The 25,454-nt window shown below is 34.8% G+C and overlaps 2 protein-coding genes across 2 annotated transcripts; both read right to left on the reverse strand.

Annotated features, from left to right (window-relative positions):
- Positions 1-5,171: 5,171 nt before the first annotated feature.
- LOC115921285 (atlastin-2-like) lies at positions 5,172-20,276 on the reverse strand. The gene is made up of 4 exons (XM_030978617.1): positions 20,262-20,276; positions 17,056-17,127; positions 11,751-11,949; positions 5,172-5,320 (listed from the first exon to the last, which is right to left on the reverse strand). The coding sequence occupies exons 1-4, from the start codon at positions 20,274-20,276 to the stop codon at positions 5,172-5,174; spliced, it is 435 nt and encodes a 144-aa protein (XP_030834477.1).
- LOC115921286 lies at positions 20,253-25,155 on the reverse strand. The gene is made up of 3 exons (XM_030978618.1): positions 24,858-25,155; positions 23,623-23,689; positions 20,253-20,719 (listed from the first exon to the last, which is right to left on the reverse strand). The coding sequence occupies exons 1-3, from the start codon at positions 25,153-25,155 to the stop codon at positions 20,455-20,457; spliced, it is 630 nt and encodes a 209-aa protein (XP_030834478.1). The 3' UTR covers positions 20,253-20,454.
- Between the last annotated feature and the right edge of the window lie 299 nt (positions 25,156-25,454).

Raw genomic sequence — 25,454 nt, forward strand, 5'->3', positions numbered from 1 at the left:
TTCTCTAATATGCCGTCGTTGCAGACGAGATATTAGGGACTTTTAGATTGAGTGGACGAGAACACGACGAACGCCGACGATCATGCGTGTCAACGTACTTAACTGCCCATGTTGACTACAATTAGAAATGTTTTAGATTGCACTCGACGATATAAAAGCATGCAGGAAGTACTATGAACATCACGGACAAAGAAAGAGGACAAAATATACAGTTCCTCATTCTACCCTCAACAAAAGAACATCCCTTCACTGCTATTATGTAAAAATGTGTTTAACAGGTGAATATGCATGTGACACCTGTTCTACACATTTTTACATAATAGCAGGGAAGGGATGTTCCTTTGTTTACATGAGGAACTGTATATTTTATGCGCACGCGGCATACTAGTACCTTGAGCATGTAAAGGCGCTATATAAATATCAATATGTATGTATGTACTAGATTTAGGAAAATCAAGGTTGACGCATTCTCGATCGCCGACTGAGACGACGTAACGCATGCGCAGTGCCTTAAAATGACGTCACACGTTGCAGTCAAAGCTGTCGACGTGCAAATCTAAAAGTCCCTACTTATGTTAGGCTGTGTTTACCCTTTAGTAAAGATGGATACCAAATTTTTGTTTCAAGAAATCAAATATTATATAATTTCGATCCGTCTACAACTATGATTGGCCTTCAATAATTTCATAGCCCGACCCTGATGGAACAGCTATACCGTGACGTAATTATATCTTGTAAATATTTCATCGTTTCCATTACAAGTGAGAAGATTTAAGCTCAGCAGCACCTCCTTAGTTATTTCAGCATCCGTTCAAAACGGAGTACCCGGGACCTTTAAAAATGAGGTATATCAATGGATGTCATTGAGCAACGTATAGTAATCTGTTTCATGGTGCTCCGGAAGGACCCGAATGATATCCGGAAGGAGCTGTTAGCAGTGGTGAGTGCAAATGGTCTTGCCTACTAGACTGTAAATACATGAGCAACTGGCTTTATCGCAATTTCCCCTGTATAGACCGTATACATGTTTTTTTATACATAAATAACTACCTAGGCAACTTACCTATGTTGAAACCTATGGGTGAAATGAGATACAATATGTTCCTCTTGCACGCTTTGTATTGTTATCCCAACTATATTACTCATTCAAGAACCGGGGATTTGCACTCACTCATATTTTCATTAGGTGGGAAGGAAACTATTGTGTATGACAAAAGCAAGGAGGAGCTTATCAGAGTCCCAATCGATCGAAATCACATTTTTTAGCAGAGTTAGACTGACAAGACCACTAACGGATATAGAACAAGGCCCCTTCTTATCAAGTGTAATCGCAAGTCTTCTAATCAATCGCAAGTTTGCAGTTTCCTTTTTCTTATGTACGCCATAGTTGCGATTGATATAGTTGTAAATTATAGGTAGAGTACAAAGCACATGATCTTACGATGGATGACTTCTTTGTATCGGCCCCAAACAAAACCGAGACCCCAAACAGGAAACTCATCCACTGCAAAGAAGATTTGAAAAAAAATTGCGTTAAAACCTTGATGTGTACTATAAAACAATGTAACTGAATTATCTTACCTGGTTAATGCAAACTTACAATAATCGTTCACTGCACCAAGTCTCCATGATATATTTTTAATATTTTACCTGCATTTTGAAGGGATATATTGAACTATTATTTGTTCATTTCTTTTTTAAAAGAATTTGTTTGTATATGTCTTTAAAATAATTTGCCTGCATGTCTTTATTGAATTATTTTGTGATAGCTGATAATTTGGAAAAAACTTCAATAAGAGTGTATCGAATACTCAATCATATGTAACAGTTGATAACAAATTAGGTGGAGTGTGTGATACAGAAACATTGTTCTTTCCCCCTGAAAATTTCAATAATATGATCGTTAATGTTCGAAATTCCAGAAATATTGTATTTGCTCATATGAATAGTAGAAGCTTGAAAAGGAACCATGAAGCTATATCTGTGTACCTTAAGTTTATATATTGAACATTGAATTTGATGTTATTGCTTTAAGTGGAGCATGGTTAACGCGTGACCTAAATTCCTTGGAAACATTTCCTAATGTCACATTCCATGGCATAAACAGAGAGAGTCGTGGTGGTGAAGTTGGTCTTTTCATTAATAATACGTTTAAAAAAAAAAAATACGTTAAAAAAAATCGCTATAAATGTATTTAATGATAATATAGAGTTTCATTATTATGAAATATTACAAAAGGGTAATACAAAATCATTATTGTTGTTGTGTACAAACCACCAAACCGAATTGATCAATGTTTTATCCCTGATCTGAAAACTTGAATGAATGAAAACAAACTAAATCATGTTCCCGGAGATTTTAACCTGAATTCACTAGATTTAAAAAGAAATTTGAAATGTAAATATATTTTAAGAAACGACGAATGTTTGTTTTTCCTATCATTTGAAACCCAATAGAATAGTGCGGTCTTGTGCTACTTTGATAGATTGTATTTTTTAACGAGTGATAAGGACTGGATTGTAAAGAGTGGTATATTTATTTCAGATATAATCATGATGGCTTACCTATTTTCGTTATTACAAATGCATCTAGAAAACCATGTTACTTATCTTCCCAAAATACACTTATATTTATGACATGTCGGAAAACAATTATATAACATTTTAAATTGCAGCAGTAATGTATCATGGGACAGAGGTTTATAATGTAGTGTATCTGATATCGCATATGATAGATTTCTACTGATTTTGAAAGATATTTTGGAAAATTATTTTCCATTTCTCAAAAGGAAAACACATAAGCACAAAAGGAAACACTAAACAAATTGTGGCATTCTGAAATCATGAAGAAAATATATGCTTGTATACAAACAATCTGAAAAAAACGTATGGAACTTAAACATACAAATTATTAACAGAATAGGAATATTCCTAAAACACGATTCCAACTGCGAAATAAATTATTATACTAAGACAATAAATGGTAGTAAAAAGGATTGTACAAAACTTTCAGGTGCTATTAAGTATTAATGAAGTTTTGAGACGAACTAAACAATTAAAATTCTCATCCAGTTTTGTAGAAAATTCAAATTGCGTTATTACAGATTCCAATAAAAGAGCAAATCAATATAATCAATACTTTGTAAGTATTGGAGCCAAGACTTCGGATACATTGAATATTAATCTGACTTAAGGTTTGAATTACTTAAAAGGTCATTTTTCAGTCTAGGTTTTTAAAACCCATAGAAGAATAAGAAATTATAGAAAAAGTCAGAATCATAAAACCAAAAAAAGCCTAGGTCAGGATAGTATCAGTACTACCATTGTGAAACAGAATACAGATTTATTGATATTACCTTTGAAATATATATTTAAGTTATCGTTTGAGTCTGGTCAAGTTCCACAAAGTCTCTAACTTGCAAAGGTATCACCAAAATCTTGAAAAGGGCCATATTGACCAGTTTGTAGATAACCGTCCTATATAAGTACGACCATTGCCTTCAAACATTTATGGGCGTTTATTTGAACTGATGATTTAACTTTGCTGGCAATAAATGACCTTTTAGATCAGGTGATGAATGCTCTTAAAATATTGTTGTTATTGGTTTGTACTTGGATATTTAAAAAGCTGTTTATTGCACTAATCATCAATTGTTACTTGCAAAACTAAGATTTAAGAATTAGGGCATTAGTATTTGACTCGATTAAAGATCATTTAAAGGACAGCAAAGAGTTTGTAAATCATAAAGGTATTCCACCCCCTCGCCCAATCGAGTGGTGAAAAGAGATTAACAACAAATTAAAACAACAAGAGGTAATGGGAAATGGAGATGGAAATATGACGAGAAAAGGAAAACGAAATGAACCACCTCTCGCACCGTCCCCAAATATGTAAGCTTGTACAAATACGATCGCTTTTTATTGTCCGAGTAGAACTGGTGCCCCCTAATGGGTAGTATATTTGCCACAGGTACAGGTTGAGGAAATATTGATATCGTATTGATATATTGTAAGTTAGTAATATTAGACTATATATTCTAATGGAAACATCAATACCTGTGGCATACAATTATTCTGAAATCTTGTGATAGTCATTTTGCTTTCTTGGAAGGAGAATTTGTGACACATTTTACAAAGAAACTGGATGATTTGAGCACGGTCCCACACACATTATTTTTTGTTAGAGCTTGGACATGTACAGCTAACTAGCTGCCTTTGTGACATACATTTAGAAGTAGAGCAATCTCAACTCTCATCATGCCTGATATCCAAGAGGAAAACCAAGTGTCCAGGCGGTCAAGGAGAAATCACGGGAATGTAGGTTCCCCAGCCAACAAATTTTCACCAAAGATAGGAGAGAGAAAAGGAAAGAAAACAGAATCTAGCTCTAAAACTCCAAAATCCATCCGGAATGTCTCAAAGGATGTACTTACCCCCTCATCAACCTCTGGCATACATGAAGATCAGCTCTTACCTGCTGCAGGGCAGCACTCACCCACTGGGGAGAATATGCTTTCTAGTGCAACACCCGAAAGCAAGCATAAAGACATGGATGACAATACACCTTCTGCAATGCTGCATCCTACAGAGCAGCCAACCCCCTTCAATGAACCCGTAACCGACACGATCGCAGCTGAAGTAAGATCCTTTTTCAACAGCGCCAAATTTGCTGATTTACTTAAATCAACAGTCACTGATGCCATAAGCAAAGAACTCTATGATCTGCGTGTTCAGCTAGAAACAGCGGAAGGGCAAATTCTTCAACTCGAGAATGATCTCAAAGCAAAGGAAAAGGTCATCACCAGCTTGAGTGAACAACAGCGAACAGACCACTCTGCTATCGTCAATCTTCAGGAGAAGGCAAATGATGCTGAACAATACCAAAGGAGGAATTGTTTGCGATTTTTTGGGATCCAAGAATCTGAAGGTGAAGTCACAAATCAAAAGATAAGAGATGTAGTACAATCCAAGCTTGGCATTAACCTTGGGCCAACTGCAATAGATAGATCACATAGAGTGGGTCCACCATCTAGGGGCAGGCAGGTTGGCCCGAGGGCCATTATAGTGAAGTTTACTTAATATGATGTGAGACAAGATGTTATAAAGAGTCGCAGAAAACTCAAGGGATCACGAATGGGGATTGATGAAGATCTCACCTCACAGAACCGGGCATTACTTGACCATGCCAAAAAAGCAGTTGAAGCAATTCAGCATCTGGAGGCGGCTTGGTCCATTGATGGAAGGGTCATCGTCCTCGTAAAGAAACCCGGTGGCAGAACAGAAAAGACACGTATAAGGTCTGAAAGTGATCTCACAAAACTCTAGGCACGAGACAAGTTACAAGTGCAAGCGACAAGTGTTAGCTAGACAGTGACTATTCATATTATGTAATCTGAACAGAATAACTTTTGAACGCGAGCTATAATTGGACTATGAAATCAAATGAACAGATAGCATAATAATTTCTGCAGGCTTTGCATGTGCACTTAATTTTAAATTGATTTTGTATCTTCTTTCATATTTTATTTTAAATAATACTGTATTGTAATCTTAATTGTAGTTTTAAGTAAATTCTCTTGTGTGACTGTTGATAGTGTGTGATTGTTGATGATGTGTGATTTCCAATTTCCCTTCTCCTCTCTTTCTAACTTAGACCTTAACAAACTGTTCAATACATTTACTACTAACCCTGTTGACTACCGTAACTTACCTAACCAAATATCCCATGATGATTTTGTTTACGATGACAATGATGATATTATTAATGATATTGATCCATTATTGTAACATTACCTGGGCCAACGTTGGAAAAAGCAAATTAGAACCATTTCATAAACTGCAGAAAAAAGCCTTACTCATCTGTACAAAGTCACCTTATTTAGCGCCATCTCGCCCCCTCTTTTTGGAATTAAAAACACTCAATATTTATCATATATATGAATTTAAAGTCGCAGTACTGATGTATTATGTCAAACATAAAATGGCCCCAGCCAATATAATTAATTTGTTTAACTATAATAATGATTTTCATCAGTATTACACACGTTCAGCTTCCCAATTTCACCTTCCATTAACTTCTAATACGCAAATGTATAATTCTTTTAAACATGTTGGACCGAAGATTTTTAATAATTTAAATACAATCATTCGTCCATGTTCAACAGCCTCCTCCTTCAAAGCCTTACTTAAAAGTCACTTTATTCATAAATATACTTCTTGATTTCCATATATCTTTTTTATAAGTTTACCTCATATATGTACACTGTACATGTAATCTCTCTTTCTCCTTCCCTTCTCTTGGGTGTGTGTGTGTGTGTGTGTGTTGGATGTGTCTGCTATTAATGTTTTACTTATAATGTGTTAATTTTTTCAAAGGGGCACCAGTCCACAAGATCCTGATCTTTTTTGGTTGCCCCTAACGATATGTAAATTGTATACATGTATATGATTATGTCAATATGTTTTATTGCATTGTACAATTTTCTTGTATATCGTTGAATAAAGATGAATTGAATCTCTCTATTTTTACGATTTGTTGAACTTGGCAATTATATTACACTCACTAATAATTCATGCTAAAAGTGATAGCTTATTTTCTGTAACCCAAAAGTCCGGCTCGGCCGTGCTGACTGGATACGATTTATCAGCATTAAGAAAAAGATAAGAAATATAAATAAAAGCTACGTTAAATTTGTGTTCCTTTTAAAAGATTGCAAGGTTTGAATTAATAACATACTTCAAATACATTCAATTGAAGTCAAACTTAACCATATTTCATAAATAACTTATGGTTATTGATCATTATCATTTGTCAGTGTGATTTGTATCTAAAAATTTTTCTCTAACGTTTTCCTTGATGTAAACTAGTAGTTTATAGCCATATGAATACCAAAGGTCTAAACATTTAAACATCCATTTGAACACTAAATCCTTACTCTCAATTTATAATGTTTATAGTTTCAATTTTAGTTACTATTTTCGTAGTAACCTGCCTCCTGTATTAAATATGCATTGTTTTTGTCTCTTTCCATTGAAATGAGAAATTAAGTACACAGCAAGATTTTAACAAGCCTTACGGAAAATTTATTGTCATTCACTGGCTTACAACTAAACCTGTTTGATTTCGCGTTTACCTAAATGTATTGAAATACATTCAATTATAAAGCTCTGACGTATTTACATCAAACCAGAGCGTATTTGTATATCCATCCTGTGTATTACCTGGCAAAAAAACAATATTTTAGCAGCCGATACGTTATTCAACTTGTCCACAACGAAATGCAGTAGAATGAGCAACATTCGATTACCATAGTTAGACACAAGCGTATTTGTTATGGTTCCATGTGTTTTGTTCAACTGATGGGAAAATATTTTCGCAGCTACGATTTTCAATTGTTCACTATTCAGGCCAGTTTTTCTATATAAAGCCTTTGTATAGTACTGTTATTCGGCTGGCTGAGCAGAAACTAATTGAAAACAATCTAAATAGTGAAATGACGTATTGAAGAACTATTGGGTTAATGGTCATTACAAACTTCTAATTTTAAGCAATCATTTAATTGGTATTAGCTCGGTTCGTTCTCTCCTAATTTTCCTCCAAAATGAGGCAAATGCATTCGAGTACTTAAAATGATTGTACAAATTCACGATCATCCCAATTTACACAAAGTGAAAGACATTTTTATTATTTGAAATCAAGTTTTCAATCATGATTCGACAATGTACATATATATTAAAACGTAATATTATAATTTTTGAAGCCATTCTTAATTGAGGGACTTGGTAACATTGTTTAAATGAGAGAAAATTGTGCTAAGGTAGTGAGATCAATGCTCGGTATACAATTTAAGATAATCTAAAAGTTTCAGTGAAAACAGACCAGTATTAATGATACAAATTGGGAAAAACTGATCTGATCGATTTCTTTATCCTCCAAACTATATTTTCAGAATTAAATTAAATTGTAGGTGATTGTAAATCGTCACAAAGCAATGAGTTAGCTCTGTATACCATTCGAGACATTTAAGCCTGTCTTAATATTAGTGCCTTATTTTCATGGAAAAACGGTTAGGAAAATTAAAAAATGGTTGGGAGAATTTATTGTAAGAGGGTGCTGCACAGTGACACCTTCAAAGAAAATCATCAATATCTAAGTGGTTTGAAGATGAAAAAAAAATCAGGATTGTTTGCAAGTTAGATATATAGAGGCACGGTTGAATTTGTTGACAGTTGAATTGAATTTGAATTTATTAACAACAATGTTACAAATGTATTCAAGTAGGTTTCAAAATAACAACAATTAGACAGTTGATGTCGAGTTAGAAAGAAAAAGAAAATATCCATAATTGAACGATAATGTACAAATTAAATTAATCATATATCATGCCATATCAAACCTGTGAACTAGTCAAAACTTTCTAATACGTAGAGATTTGGTTGGATTCCTTAAAGATACGTACAAGTGTGGCTGAAATTGAATTTCACAGAGTTCCAATAGTGTATATTTGATTCAAATAAAAGATATTTCAAACTTAAAAACTTAAAATATTGTTAAAGGGAGAACCAAAAGGTAGCACGAGTCCTACCTTGGATTGGTTCTCCGATTTTCTCAATCTGTTTGCAAAGTCATATTAAAATAAATGTATTCACACTGAACAATTAGGCAGGAACTTTTATTTCGGCTTAATATCATATTATTTGATCCTTATGATTCATCTCTGCTTCAGAGTTTCATTCTGAGATTTTTACGAAATTATGATCTTGTGTTTGCTTCTCTTATGTTTATGGGCAAATTATTTCCACAGCTTTGCTCCAATAAAAGAAAATTGAAGAAGTCCCATGTGTCGTACTACATTTTGGTAAACGTAACATTAAATGTTCTCTCTCTCTTATTCTAAACATGTGAATAATTAAATCAAAGTAATCCATAAACGAATGTGGTAAATCTTCTTTCTGCAGGGCATACACAAGTATTGAGACTGAATGCTCGAACAGATTATGCGCATCTAATACCTGTAGACATACGAACAGTGCCTTGAACTTGTTCTAAATAGGGAAAATGTTATCACACGCAGGCCATTTTCTGTGCCGATAGTATGCCATTTAAATGACCATTATAGCAACAACTTCTCCAAACTGTAATACCATAAAGTATGTGCGGCTGGATAAATAATTTATACAAGAGTATGCGTACAAAGTAGTCCAATCTTCCTCCGTATACACTTATTAATCTTCTGAATTTGCTCCTTTCACATCAAGGTTTCATCAATTTGAATTCCCACCGTAACGACGTAACGAAAGATGCAACACTGACTCTATCTATCACTGAGCTTTGATATACCCCTAATTTCGCATGATTGCGTTTGTCCCTTAACTACCATGTCATTTAATTCCTTTAAGTTTATTGCCAACTTGTGAACAAAACACCCTTGTTGAACTTCCAAAGATTTGATATTTACTTCATTCAAATCATATCTATTTCGTCTTTTATCAGAAGTATGAAATAGATTTGATTCATCAGCAAATATTCTAAATATTTAGCAGAAGATGATGAATCATTAATATATAATAAAAACAAAGTGAGCCCGAGGTCTGAACATTTAGGGACACCATAAGTGGAAAGGAGAGAGAGAGAGAGAAGGATACAATCTGCTGGCCAGGGTGACAAAAGAAAGCATGTCACCCCCCTTTGAATGATTATAGTAGTTAAAAGTCATGCACTATATAAATAATCTCATGAACTAACTCATATAAACTAATAAAGCCCACAAGTGTTTTGCTTATGCAGTTGTTTTTCTCCTAATAAATAAATAAACCCTCTAAACATACAGGTACACGACGCCCCTTTGTCTATGCCAGAGTGACCTAGGTTGAGTTTATCAACCGAGAAGCGTACGGCGTAACGTAACTCGCTGGGCTGGTAAGAAGGCATCATAGAAAGGACAGGGCCAGCGTGAGTTGGAACTGTGTGCGGATCGTGGTTTAATTTGAAATATTTTTTTTGTTTTTAATTTTTTTTTGTGGAATATGACTAATATTATATTAAAATGAGATTGGAAAAGGAAAGAAAAAATAATAATTTTACCAAGACACTAAAAGAAAGAGATGCGATGAAATTGGCAACAATAGTCAATTTTGACTAATAGCCATTATAAAACCAAACGAACAACAACAACAACTTCACCTACTTGATCTTATTTCCTGATAGCATAAGATTTTAGATCGATTTTAAAGGTAACTTCGAAACCATTGTAATACTATACCATAATATTTTAAATTTCCTAAAAGGATGTCATGAACAATAGTATCCAATGCTTTCTTAAAGTCTATATAAATACCTAGCGTTGGTTTACCATGATCCATTGATTTAAAAAAGAAATGTTTCTACAAGGTTTATCAATGACAACTTGGTACTATACCGCTTTCGAAAACCGTACTGATGTTCATATACAATTTTTGTTTAGATTCTAAGAAATTCATTAGACGACCATTAGCTAATTTCTCAAAGACTTTTGCAATGACCGGTAGAACAGAAAAAGGCCTGTAATTTCCAGGTCGATCTTTGGTCCTTTTTTTGTATAAATGAGTCTTCAATGCATATGGGAACTCTCCCTTTTCTTATGATGAATTGAATATGTAGGTCAGTGGCGCAACGATATAGGGTATTGCATCCTTGATTAATCGTACTGGCATTTGTCATATCCATGGGATTTCTTTGTATCCCGAGCATTTAGATTATCAAAAACCTCCTTTTTTATGGTTTTCCAAAAGAATTTTTTTTTTTAAATTCTACTAGCTAAATAGTTTTCAAAATCAAGATTAACAGTTGGAATCTTCTTTGTTAATGTTGACCCCAAATAAACAAAATAATCATTGAGTTCATTTCAACGCCCACATGTGAAGACACAACGTTATTCGTTCCCTCATCACAAATAACTAACTGTTCAATCTCTGTTTTCTTATTTTTATCATTTATAGTAATAAACTCCTTGATAATACCCCAGGTCTTACTCATATTACTTTTATTTGAGCTAAAGTAATCGAAACAATACATTTTTTAAAGCATTCTTTATAGTAGTTACCAACATATTTCTATATTTTGGGTATTCATTTCCATACTCCTCTTAAAAATGTGATGACCTATATTTTGTATACAGAATATGCTTCTTCCTTATAGATTTAACAATACCTGTTGATATCCAAGGCTTTGTTGATGTAGATCTTTCTTTGAATCGCTTAAAGTCACATTACACGTTTATTACAGACATTTACAAACACGTCATAGCATTTCTCATAAGCTACATTCACATTTTCATATCTATATAAATGCTCCCAATTAAGTTTTGACAGATCTTCTTGAAATGGACAGACATTGGACTTTCTATATGCTCGAACCTTCCTCACAAAAGATCTTTTTCATGAACCATTTTTTACCTTTAAAAAATACAAAAATGGAAAAATGATCCGAAATGTCAGTTTCAATAACACCTGAATGAATATGATTTCATTACTGTGTTCATTGTAAAGATATATTTTATGTAATGTAACTGAATCTCGTGGAAGAACGTACATCAGCAATATGTCAATGTTGTTGATAACGAGCTTTCCAGCCGTTACTTCTTGATACCAATTTGTATGTGATTTATATAAACGGAAGAGAAGCAAGCGCAATAACCACAACGCTTAGGATTCCTGCAAAAAGAGCTGTTAACATTGGCGTGTTGATGAAGTTTAAAAGTACGTATAACAGGCTCTTGTCATCGTTGTGTTTGATGTACTGAGCGTAAGACTCCTTGATATAAGCTAAAAGTTGCTTCTCATATTCCTGGCTGTACTCTGTTCCTCCCATCTTGCGTACTTCTCTGAACTGAGTAATGGCTGCTTCCTTGATTTCATTATGTTTCTTCTTTAGTATACTTCGACTCAGGAAGGGCTTGGCACTTCCACATACCTGTATCACACACATGATATAAATATAGCCCGACATAAGACTGAGAATGGATGGCTAAACTGTTATGCTTTGCAAAATGGTTTCGACCATCTGCTCATATCTCCTAATAACCTTTGTCAAAATTAAAATCAGCAGATAAAACTAGGAATTCAGCCTTACATTGTATAAAAACCAGGTTCTAGAACAATTCGAAATTACACAGTTAGAACGCTGTTTAAAAAAACGTAAACAACATGTAATAGTATACCGAAATAAAGAACATTATGAATATAACTAGACATGCAATCGTATCATAAACGAAAGAGCTTCTCTTGGACTACCCAGAGCAATTTTTAAGAAGTATGTAGCTTATGTGATAGTGGAGATAGCTAGAGCGAAAGAAAGGCCACCAAAACGGCCCGAAACGGACAAAATGGCGCCTGGGCGGTCGAGCATGAGGGAAAACGGAGAATACAGTGACCTTGAAGGGAAGCTAGAGACTATGCCTACGAAGTTTAAAGGGAATGTAATAGAGGAAGGGACCTAGAAAGGGCTCGCAAGCACTACGTGCAAAACCATCGGGATTTGGTGCATGATGAAAATGTGAGGGCGCGTGCTGTGGCACAAACAGCCACCCATACTGACACAATCATGCAGAGTATAAAATGGCGTCTCAATTGGCCCCCTTGACGATTCTAAAAATCCAACTTCGAGGTGCACTGCGTATAGCAACTCGGAATATCATTGCAAAATTTGAAGAAAAAATGGACGGGAAGGGGGCGAAAAGCAGTCGGAAAAATAACGTCATAGCCGATACGTGTTATAACTTGGCGGAAATTCAGCAGATTTTGTATACTGACCCTTGTTAAAACGCAATTTACTCAAATATTTCTGAGGTTACATAACGTATTTGGTATCATTCGAAAGTGATTTCGAAAATCAAAGAATGTAGTGACTAGAAACTAGAGATGCTAGAAGCTATGCCTGCGAAATTTAAAAGGAAGCGAATCTGTTTTTGTCTTCATATTTTATTGTATTTTTTTTTTTGTGGCAAAGGGGGGGGGGGGGTGGTCGTGCCAGAATACGGACGCCAGACGTTATCCCGGCAATTTTTTTTTTAATGGCGGCGGTTGAGGAAATATTTAGCGGCGACTCACCCAGCCGGTGAATAATGGGGGAGGGGGAGGGGGAGGGGGGGGGGGACAAACATTTTTTTCAACCAATTTTGTTTCTTCTTCTTCTTCATATTTGTTTTAATCTTTTGGCAAGGGGGGGGGGGGGGCTTCCCCCCCCCCCCTTTCCCGTGGATCCGCGCCTGGTTAAAATACCTTTCATCGAAGCATGGACGTCAAACGTAATGACGTCGATTTTTTTTTTTTTGTTAAGCCCCACTGTCCTTGTAGCTACGTATTGCTCCCTCTAAATAGAAAGCAGTGCCTAATCGGTGACCATTGGTCCCCCATGATCTTCTTTTTATTATGTTTATTGAGAGCTGAGTTGATGAGATAACTACTTCTCAATGACCACGCTGTGTGGTCTAATCCCGCCCGGCTAAACTAGTACATCCGGCCTTTAATGGCGGCGATTGTGCGCGCACGTATCACCAAGCAAGCTGCGTATAGCTGTGCAAATGAGGCAAATCGTTCGTACACGTGGGCTCCGTTTTACTTGTGGGTTCTTGGTGAAAAGGCCCATCGGGTATACATCTATTTTAGTTGGGCCCAGCCGAAACTCGATTTTCACCAACAAAAACCCTACTTGCGGTCCATGATCTGTTGACTGTTCACACACCTTCAAGCCGAGTTCCCGCCTCCACTGACTTCATCTATTTATTTACAATCAAACAAAAGCTGGACTGTATCGACTTTATTTCAAGAATCAAGGACTTTTAAATCTTCAGTCGGTCCAAGATGAACAAAATTTATTTCCGTAAGAGTAATCTTTTTAAAAGTTTAAATAGTTATTTCATCAATAAATTGTTCCTTAGGCGATTTGAAAAAGCCCTGTTTTACGGGACCGACCGACCCAGATTTTATGTTCATTTTGGGGGCTAAAATCATGTATAATCATTCGTTTTTTGGTCAAATTTTTTTTTTTTTTTTTTTGTAATGAAGAATTTTTTCCAGATGTTTGTGACATTTTGGGTAGAAATCTCTTAATTAATTTAATTCTTTATTAATTAATTGTTTGTCTGATAACCCCCTAGCGTTTGAAAACTGTAGGCAGAATGCTTATTTTCAACTTTTTTAATTTCATCTTCTTGTTCCATCTATATCATAGATTAAATGCCATTGGTGAATTCATCCACTCCCCATCTACTTTGACGTTCATATTGGAGATGACATGGCAGTGTACGTCGAATTCTGCACCTTCTTAGTCTGTTTTTGCATAGCAGACAATGCCAGAGAGCGGCTGTCATACCTTTTTATCGTAGAAAAGTTTATTAAAACAAATATAGTGAAGAAAAAATTCCGACATTCCAGCAAAAGTAAAGCGCGTGTTTTTTACTTACGAACGCGGGGGCTTTGAGACAATCAGCAATGTTGAAAATACAAGAAACTCCCTTTAAACATCCCAGTTGTGAAGTTATATTGAAATCACAACAGCTGCTTATTAATTTAAACATTATTGTTTAACATTTACACAATTTGCTTTTATTAAAAACAAATGGCAGTGGCGTAATGAGCAAAAACATCTTTTGGGGGGCAGACAAAAAATTCCGTATCATCCCACTCTAACATGCAGGCCCCGCTGAACGTTTTTTTAAGAAGGTTCTAGGGCCAAAGCCCCTCCGGGGGTCAAGAGGCGGAGCCCCCGAAGCTTTAGGGATATGGGCATCAGTGGTAGATCCAGGAATTTCTTACCTGGGGGCGGGGGCACAAAATGGCATGGGGTGAAATATATGTAAAATGATGAAGCGACAGAGCGAGGCTTTAGTGGCGGGGGACCGGAGCGACCAAGCGGGGTGGGTCTGGGAGAGGGTTCTGACCCGCTCCCAGAGTAGGAAGCATTTGCAATTTTAGAAGCACATAAGATGCATTTTCAGGCACTTCCTGGAGTAATATGACGTAAAATTGCTTTCTCCTACCCCCTCCAAGAGAGGGATCTTTTTGAATTCGAGAACCACATTTGGCGCATTAATGTCCACCGACGAGGCCTTCTGATTGGTTAGAAGTTAGGGAAAAGGGATCTGTCACGTCGTGAGACGTTGTATATGCTTCGTTACTGCACAATGCACAAAGAAGATGGTCCGGTACTTCACTAGTATACTGTATAGTACTAGCAAAATTTATCTCGAGTGTATAAACTGTGTTTTTAACTTGGGCGTCGCTAGACCTGAGTACCGACAAAACTAGCCATCAATTACCAACAAACATATTGATGCCAATTTTCCAATGTCTACAAAGTTAACCCTATAAACCTGGGGCCAGGAACTAAATCATTTTTCAGTTTTCCCTCTTCTGTGTGAAGCGCGGAAGCTTTGACACTTCATTAAATTCTTCGAGAAATAAGACAATCCGCTGTACCGTTCTCGACTCTTAATTCTTGTTTCGCCACTCCCGCATAAAACGCAGAAGCTATGACGATTCATTGTACCGTTCTCGACTCTTAATCCTTGTCTTAATTTAGTCCCCCCCCCCCCCCTGTCGCGCGGAAGCTTTCACGTTTCATTATTCAAATTATTAGAGCAAGAAAACGATTCGTATCGTGTCCTTGTCTGAAGTCTTCCCCCCCCCCCCCCCCCCCATTCACGCGTGAACCGTGGAAGCTTTCACGTTTCATTCAATTGTTAGAGAAAAAATACGATTGGTTGTACCGCTCTCTAGTCTTACTCCTTGTCTAAACTCAGGTATCCCACTGGGCCTCTTAACGGTACACGTGATGTACGTATGGAACGTTCGTTCACAAATCTGTGCATGCACAGCCTAAGTGTTGGGTAGCATGTTATCTTCCGGAAGTGCTTGTCGCAGCCAAGCTTCTGGAAAGGAATTGTTTACAAGTGTTACTTTTAGTGGCCACTAAGGCCCATTAGTGACTATAACAAAAACATATGGTCTTTCTGGTTATTGGGGAATGTATCAGTTTGCAACAGAAGTGGAGAAACGCGCATTTTGTCGAAAATCATGTGACGTACGAACATTTATAAATCACTTGACTATGGAATTGAAGATAAGTCATGGATTAATTTATTTTTATTTGTTGGGTGGGGGGCGGGCGACGCCCCCCCCCCCCACCCAACAGTACGCCAGTGTCGTCTGGTGTATCACGTACTATTAGGCAGGTCTGGTGTTGTGAATGTTAAGTGCAAATTTTAAACCTTCTACAATATTCCATGTGCAACTAAAAACAATCTTTCACCCCTTCTAACGAAGATAGACGTGTTGTTCCCTTGCTTAAAAGCTTCAGCGGAGGAACAGTTGACAAGTCCAGCAAGTAGCAAGTTCTAAAGCCTGGTGTAATCAGGGAAGAATGACTTCTGGTATATATATGAGAGTGCTAGCTTGCAAATGGTATTTGGAATTGCTGGGTATGACCACGGTTCGATATTAATTAACACCTGTAGGGGGTAGGTGTTGAGAGACTCTGTGTGCAACTAACGACCATTCCACAAATGTTTTTTGTAACTAAAGAGCTGTGTATATATGCCTTTAATTTACTATAAAGCTAAAACTATTGTGGAAAGGCTTTTTGCAGATAAATCATTTTAAAGGCTTGTTGAGATATGGTGGGTAAAGCGCCGCATAAGGCTGCCAATTTTTTTTCTTTTAAGGTGTAAATGAATTCACTGAGCTCTGTATTATAAGATAAAGAAATGTGATGTCTATTTACACTTTACGTACAAAAAAAGAAGATCATCTGCTGTTTTTGCCGCGTCATTTATGAACGAGCCATATACCATTAAAAAGGAATCATGTAATGCTATTAACCCATATCGTTACTCTCAAGATACATGAACATGCAAGCATGCACCCAACCAAGAAGTTTTTATTCTTATCAAAACATATTTAAACCGAGTTTTTGTGGCATGACAAAAGTAAATACTAGGCACCAGTATAATAACTTTTCAGCATTGCATGTGAACATAGCAGCCTTGATACTATTGTTGTACTACCAAACTGTCCTCACCTGATCCATATCCTTAGTGTATTTGTCCTTAGCACTTGCTACTGCAACTAAGTTATTGGCCTCTGCTGTCGCCTAGTAAAACAACAAATGAGGTAAATGCATACCGGATGGTTACACACATAATTCTATAATGGATAAATTTAACTTGAAAACATTAGAGCAGCATTAAAACAATGCCATTCTTTCAATGCCCTACGAAGCATCACAATGTGTCTTTTTTTATACAATGAGGATATTACATCACTAAGCTTTTACAATTTTCTTTCACATCGTTAACCATGTGCGATGTTGCACAGGTTTGGTTGGATTTTTAATTTCACTATCCTTAATATTGATTTTGTTTTTTTGAGAAGATTGGGGTTCGAGCGGATTTGAAATAAATCAGAGCGTTGAATTTACTGTTGGGAAATAAAATGTTTATACATGAGATAAAATGCTACTTTTAAAACATGTACTCTTTTTTGTCCAGTATGTTCATACATAGATGTGACTAACAATACTTAAAGGAGATCTAACTAAAGAAAGGGCATGAACAAAAGATGTGTTTAAAAAAACCAAGAACCTATGATTCTTATCTCGTTATATGCCACATAAAATAACTCGTCTGTGTAATATAAATGTATTGTGGCGCAATTACTAGTAATGCTGGTGAAAACCCTAGTAATGTCGGGGTGTCACCCATTGAAACCCAAATATATATTTAATTATTTATCCTTTTTAGCAATTTCTTTCTCCTAAAAAAAAAAAGGAAACAATTTAGACCTAACAAAATAATGCCAATTAATACTCTATTTATATATATATATTTATATATATATATGACTATTTGTGTATAATAAGTATGTTTAATGAAGTATCGAGTTCTGCTAAGAGTTCAAGAAAATAGGCAACAACACAAATAATAGTGATTCTTCATAAAGGATTTCTTTATTTTACTAGTTTTCGCCCCTATGGGGTTTGCCAGGTAATGGTTTTATTTTAATTTGAAATCTGTAATACATCAAATTATGCGCATCTTAACCCAAGAAATTGCGCCAAGGCGCAAAGAGAGAGAGAGAGAGAGAGAACACGAATAATTACATCTCAAAGAAATAAGAAGGCAGAAAGTGAGAAGAAGTGCGTTGAAAAAAGTTATGACGTAATAATACGTCTTATATATGTAAAAATTATATGTTATATATACATATAGTTAATCACTAAATTATCCAAACCGTTTTTTCTCCAACTCAAAAATGAAAGATGGGCTTGTTAAACCAGAGCCTTTGTTGAATACTTTTAAATGTATGATTCATCATGTCATATTCTCAGGGACAAATCAATTTCTCAAATATTTCTATATCTCAAACTTGAGAAGGATATGAACAAATCAGTTGTTGGCTAAACATGATTATACAAAATTAACGGACTAATAATTTTCTTGTACGAGCCATTATTAATCTCTATTATACTTAATTTCATAAAATACTCTCAATGAAGTTATGATTCAAGAATATATAAAATGAACTCCTTGCAAATGGTCCTTATTAGGGTGTAGTGTACCCGGGGTTACCACATGACTAATTGACATGACTACTGCTCTTCATTGATGTCTTGCCAAAAGACGTTTATACCGGGCTGGAATTCGAACCTCGACTCTTGGATTGGGAATCAAGTAAATTAAACACTATGTCACGAAACCTCCACATGTATATACGCGGGTTGTGGTTTAGGATGTTATACTTGCAAATCTGAAATATTTTGTTCCCAATTTCTTCTGCATCTTGGATCATTTTTTTAAATCAAATTTTGAAGTATCTTTTGTATATTTCTGTATAGATTTAATCGGTTTCCTTTTAATTACGATAAAAAACATCAACAATATCAACATTATTTCACAAAATATAGTATTGAGAATATATGCACATCAATAAAAATGGCAAGAAGTACCAATAATTACTCCTTATGCCAAAATAAAAATAATAAAGTACACCAATCAATAACATTGGTGAAATTACACTGAATAACATTCTCAAATAGGCTGTTACATTTCATATTTCAAATTATTTCTTATGTTACCTGAAGTTTAAAGAAAAATGGAAAAAAAGAATAAGGGAGATGGTCGATATGGAGGAGAGGTAGAGAGGAATGGAGAGATGAATATTAAGAAATTGAATCCAGAAGTCTGAATAGAGAAAGTAGGGGTAGGGAAAGAGAGTGGAAGGATTAAAGAGAGAGCAAGAGGAGGTAGAAGACCACTCATACTCATATCATTCAGTCCTGCACACGTATTTGCATTATTCGACATAGTGACTTAAGGACTAATGATCTCTCTTTCTGAATGTTCTTACTTTCCTCCAAAGATTACTTCAGTGTAGCAGATTTGCTAACGAATTTCACCTTTATTTACTTTCTATTTTCTTTGTTTATCTCATTGTTAATTTCCACCCCCCCCCCTTTTTTTTCCAGGTGATGACACTAAGATAATCAATCACCCAGACACTGCCAAATGATTGCATTGTAGATATTTTAACGAGGTATTTAATTACATTTTAAGTACAATACATATTTCAGCAATATTGATTATGATAATTTTTGATTCATTTTACGTTTATCCACATTAATCATTTAAATTTCATTTACACTTTTAACATGTTTTGTTTAAATTCATTTCCATCATTATTACACAAAGATAAACGATGGACTCCGATGAGAGATAACAATATAAGAAACATTTAAAAGAAGTAACCATCAATTCAATAGAAAATGATTCATCCGTGAAAAGCAACAGCGCTAGCCAATTAAATGGATAAACCGTTTACAATTGTGTATCTTGGTTAACCAACTGGAACAATATTTACAAATCGAATACTTATTACTGAAAGAAAGCAATTGCTGCTGTGATTTCATAAGTCAAATGTAATAGTGGTGACTTATGTTTAAATCATATCTGGTGACTCGACACATGCTCCCTCGATAATATACCATTTTCGTAATGTAGTCATATTTAACGCACACATTATTGTTAAGAGCCAGCTAACAAAATATTTAATACATATTTACAAATAATTGTATTTCAATAGTATTAGTGCGAATCGCAAAATTCCACGATGTTAGGAAGGACAAGCCATTATGTCCTACCTGTAATAATTGTAATTAGCAATTAGCATTCTTTCTATTGAACAACAATTATTTGTAACAGGTGGATGAAATAATTATGTGGCACTAACCAAGAATGTACGCATTAGATTTGACTACAAAATCAAAAAAGTCTACTGCTTTATTTAATCAAAGGTAAAGGTATAGGGTTGGGGTTAGGTATAGTTTTTGGTCCAGAGTCGAAGTTCGGAATTCGGTCAGTTTAGAAAATTGACGCGGACCATTTGTCGCAGGAGCAAGTGTCGTACACCCTCTTTGCCATGACTAGTTCTTGTATGCAGATACAAGTCCTCCAAGTTCTGCTTCTTTTAAAGCTGCATCGAGATCTTCAATGGATCCAGCCTTGTCTTTCCATTCATGCAATAGTTCTTCGAAAGCAGCCGTGGAGTCCATGAAATTGTTCTTCTTTATTTTCTTTATGTAGTTGTATTCGAATCCTAAGATTCCGCACAGCTCGCTGTACTTTCCATCGGGTAGAAGTTTGGATAACTTGACGATCTCCTTTTTTGTTACTTCTCTGTTGGTTGACCTACAATATATATTTATATACCTGAATTAAAAACTTGAATGAATAAAGGCCGATTATTATGTAAAATAATATTCTTTTAAGATCAGATTTTTAATCTTATATAAAGTCTGCACTTAGATTGATCACCAACATTTTACTTTTGTTTTCAATCACAAAATCGGATACATAACTCATAATCACCGAAGTCACATTATTTATATTTTAAGTATTTGTTTTAGTGAGTAAAAGTTCGATCTCAAGGTGGCTAAATTAGTTTTTGATATTCACGTGAGTTGATTTTTTGTTTGTTATGGTACTATCATCACTTCACTGGCTACTAAGACATAAGACATTCATATATAATTAAACGAGAAACGTAGAGCCTGTTTCGTTCCATTGGATATTCCCTTCAGGTGGGGTGTCGGGTTACACGTACTTTTGTGAAAACAGACCTCCGTATTCAGGAATTTCGGGTAAATTATCAATAATTTGTTAAGAAATCGTTGATATTTTTGGTGAATTTCTGTGAGAAAAAGCCAATACAACGACAAAGCGTCTAGCCTTGATACGAACTAGAAAGTCTCGGGTCAAGACCAGAGTTTTCGTACATTTGTTTCTGGTTTTTCATAAAGTGTCGGGTAAACTCAACCCAACATCTCTCTTATCGCTAATGAGAGGGGTGGTTTTAACAAACGTTTCACTTCGTGATTTAGGGCCTGATTATTCTCGAAAGTTTGTATAACCCAAAAACACTGAACGGTAGATATATCTATGTTTATAAACAACGTTATGATCAATAGAGCTGTACCTCTACATGGTCTTCCTGTTATTGTAAAGAGCAAAACAAATTAAAATGTATAATTTTCTTGCAAAATTGTGCAAATGAAAACAAAAAAATGTTCAAGAACCAGCAACTACCCCTGTATGCATTTGTTCTCTTAATTGTGTTAATGTAATGTTATGTTCTGTTGAATTTGAAAAGATCATTATCGAAATTTTATGTTGATAAATAAGTTAATAAATGATCTTTTTTTTGTAATGTTTTTGTCAAAGTATTCATTAAGGCAATTGCCATACATAATGACAAGATTTTTGTGTAGACAAAGAATATATAATAAAATGTATTGTTCTATGGCAACTCATCAACAAAATCACTTAACAAAATATCTGCCATTTCTTATTATGAAGATCGAGACGATTTTTGTTGAAAACAATTAGACATGTAATTTTTCTCAATGTTTAAGAGCTTGTAGAAAAGAAGGATATAGTGAAATAATGTTTGCATTTTGCTAGTGCATGTGAAATATTTTGCAAAGATAATAACTGTTACTGACATAACAGAAATGATTAATGATGACAATACCAACAAAACTTTTTTTTTTAACCATGAAAATATATCGTAGTTTTTCCAATTTTATGAAAAAATGAGGTAACGTCCGTTTATGAAATGCACCTATTGAAGAAGTGCTTGCACCTATATTATAAACACAAATTTATGTTGCCATTTTTCTATGAATAGGTTTGAATTGGATACTCTGTAATTTGTTATTATCTATTAGTGAACCTTTTTGTAACGTAACACTGGATTCTAAAATTTCTGAATTGTTTAAAAATATTGTAATTCAAATTTGCAATTTATTTTGTGGATTTGTATCTGAGATTTTAACTTAAAATTGTTCTGAGAAAATAGCGTACGCAATATTAGATTTTTGTTTAAGTTTACAGAAATATTTAAATAAGGAATCAACATAGTTTAGCGAAAAAAAACTTTTCCAAAGTTTCCATGTGAGAATGTGCAAATAACATTTTCAATTTAGTTTTGTTTCCCTCATCAAAGTTTCTCTGTATCCAAGTAACTTTCATTGAATGGTTAAACGATAATAGACGGGGCATTTCAAGTCATCCTTCTCTATTTTCATTGCAAGGTAAAGAGAGACTAATTGTTTTCCTTCCTATTACTCCATACAAATTGAAATAACACTTTCTGAATTTCCAAGAAGAATGATAAAGGGGTATCAGGAAAAATACAAAGTTAGTAAATACATTTTGGTGAAACAAGAAACGCAATAATGGTTACCTTTCCATAAAAGGTTAAAGGCCTGCGATTCCATTTATTTAACGTTGTCTTAATTTCCTAGAATTTTGATTTGCAAGTAAGATCATAGAAAACTTAAATCACCATTCAGGGGAAATGTTAAACCTTAGTTTTTAAAATAATTTTGGTTAAATATCTACGATTAAATTCCAAGGGTTTAGCCTCATCCCTTCCCATAGCTTATCCATAATGTATTAATTTAATCGATTTTGCCAAACGGACAATCACATGGAATATCACTTCATGTCGTTTATGTCATATTTTCCGAATATCAATTTTAGATTTTACAAAGGCCCTTTATCTCAGTCTAGGATATTGGCATGATTTTAGACGACTTAATGTATGAATGGAAACAATTTCAATTTCCGAGGAAAATACATTTTTTTCATGGGACATCGCGAAACGCGACTTTACACTGGGAATTTGCTAGATTTATTGTGCAAACTAATTATTAAAATTTTTATATTTTCATCATCTGAGCGACTCAACGTTTTAAATGAAGTTTGAAATATGAGTCGGTTGAAAAAGAGTTGGTTAGTACGTCATTCACAACATGGTGCTTTAGCAGTGTGCTGTGTCGACTAATTTATGGTTATGTGAAATTCATTCTGACTTTGGGAACATTGAGATATATCTTTAGAAAACACTAAGACTTCGTCAACCTTTCAAATCATTATTAAGAAGTTAAAGTATACATAGTATATCCTATGATAACTATTTAGGCAATAATACATGGTTATGATGGGATTGAAACTGATCCGTATACACTTCTCCTATACAATTTGAGAAACAGTGATAATAAATTATTTGTAATTGGGATACTACATACCTCTCTTGATAACGGGAGCTTGCTCCTTGCCCCGCTAAAGCTGCCGTAGTGTGTTTTGTGTCTTGCCCTTTGAATACGAAAAGTAGGGGAAGTCAGGATTTACTTAGGTAGCTAATACATTCCAAAGGAAATGTAACAATATTAGCAAAATATTCATGCCTTCATTTATTCATAAGGAGAAGGTACTTAATAAGGAGAAGGTACGGAATTATTAATGTAGGCGGCACTGCTGTTTGAATCCCAGCTTTTCCATGTTATTGAATTATTATCTTCACAGAGATGTTGAAAAATGTCCAAATTAAAATATGAAATTATGTATTTTTACAGTGCGGAAATGAACTTGCTGATTAAGAGAATATTCAGGGCTATCACATTCAGTCCGTCCCATATCTTGTAAGTCAATATGAACAATCGATAGGATTACGCAAAATTTGGAGATTGAATCAAAATGGTCGCAAGTAAATCCTTCCTATAAAGAACATGGTGAACATTTTCAGAGAGGAAGCATATTTTGCAAAGGCACATCTGGTATAGCATAACCTTCAATATATGAACCCTGTAATGAACAGTGCTCTAAAATAAATGTGAATTATGCCGCCAGAGAACATTTAATACATCAGGTCTTTTCCAAGCGTTGCGATTTAATAAACATGTATAACTTAATGTCATTATATTTAAAATTATTATGAGGTATTTTCACAACAGCTAATTTTTCTATTAACACATGGATAAATACAGCACTTTTTATAGCTTTATTTATAATCTATTCATATATTGCCTTTTCAATATAACTTTTTCAAATGTGCTTTAGGGTTATATTGTTAACAGAACAGGTAAGGTTTGAAATATTTTGTGAAGGTATTTCAGATACAGCTGGGCACGCACAGATGTAGGTTTAGGTAACGTAAGCCTGATAGATATGAGTTCAGGAAGGTAGGGAGAAGCCACACCGTGGATACATTTGAAGGTGAGAAGAAGTATTTTGTATTCTGAAAATATTTCATATTAGTTTATATATCATATCATTTTGAAATTAACTACGATAATATTAAGTAAAAATAGACAATTGTCTGGAAACTTCATTCCGTAACGCTTGGAATTGTCCATAAATTAAATCGAGTTATCACTGATTTCTGACGGAGTACAAATGCTATTTTATTCTAAATTGTTAACAATAGTCAAGTTAGTATGCATTAAAAAATTGTTTTAATTGACACTTAAACATTATTACATACCCACATCGTCAGCAGATAAGTATTCTTCTGCCATTTCTTCGAAGCCGTTTTTTTCCAGGGCAGCTTTCAAAATCTCCCTTTGCTTAGCCTTCTTTTGCCCTTGACGCCATTTTCGAAGCATATTCAAAGTGCCCATGTATGAGCCCCCTTGTTGTGCGTTTTCATCATTGTAGCGAGCGGTATCTGCAGGCATGAATCCTAGATCCTTTCCTAAAGCATCGACAACTACTTTTCCGTAGATTTGCTTAGCTATCTTCATTAAAATATCGTCAAAATCTTCGTTGGAGTTGCGACTCATTTTGCAAACGGAGTATAGTATAATGCTGTAAATTCAATAAAAAAAATATCACGTGTACTTAATTATGATACATGTAGTAATCAGGCTTAAGATTGTCGCCTCGGACTGTTCCAAAGGTACCTTGTGTGGGTAATTCTTAATAATGCCCTCACTGATGTGTATCATTTGTATAATATACGAGTTATAGTTATAAGTCTAAAATATCACGTGGTTGGGTTTGTCTACCACTACGAGTAACTGCCATTTATTGACAAATATAGGACAATGCCTTTCAGCCTTAGGAACAAAGGAAAATAATT

Source organism: Strongylocentrotus purpuratus, unplaced genomic scaffold (genome assembly GCF_000002235.5).
Source record: "Strongylocentrotus purpuratus isolate Spur 01 unplaced genomic scaffold, Spur_5.0 spur5_scaffold_1, whole genome shotgun sequence".
In the NCBI taxonomy this organism is placed as follows: Eukaryota; Metazoa; Echinodermata; class Echinoidea; order Camarodonta; family Strongylocentrotidae; genus Strongylocentrotus; species Strongylocentrotus purpuratus.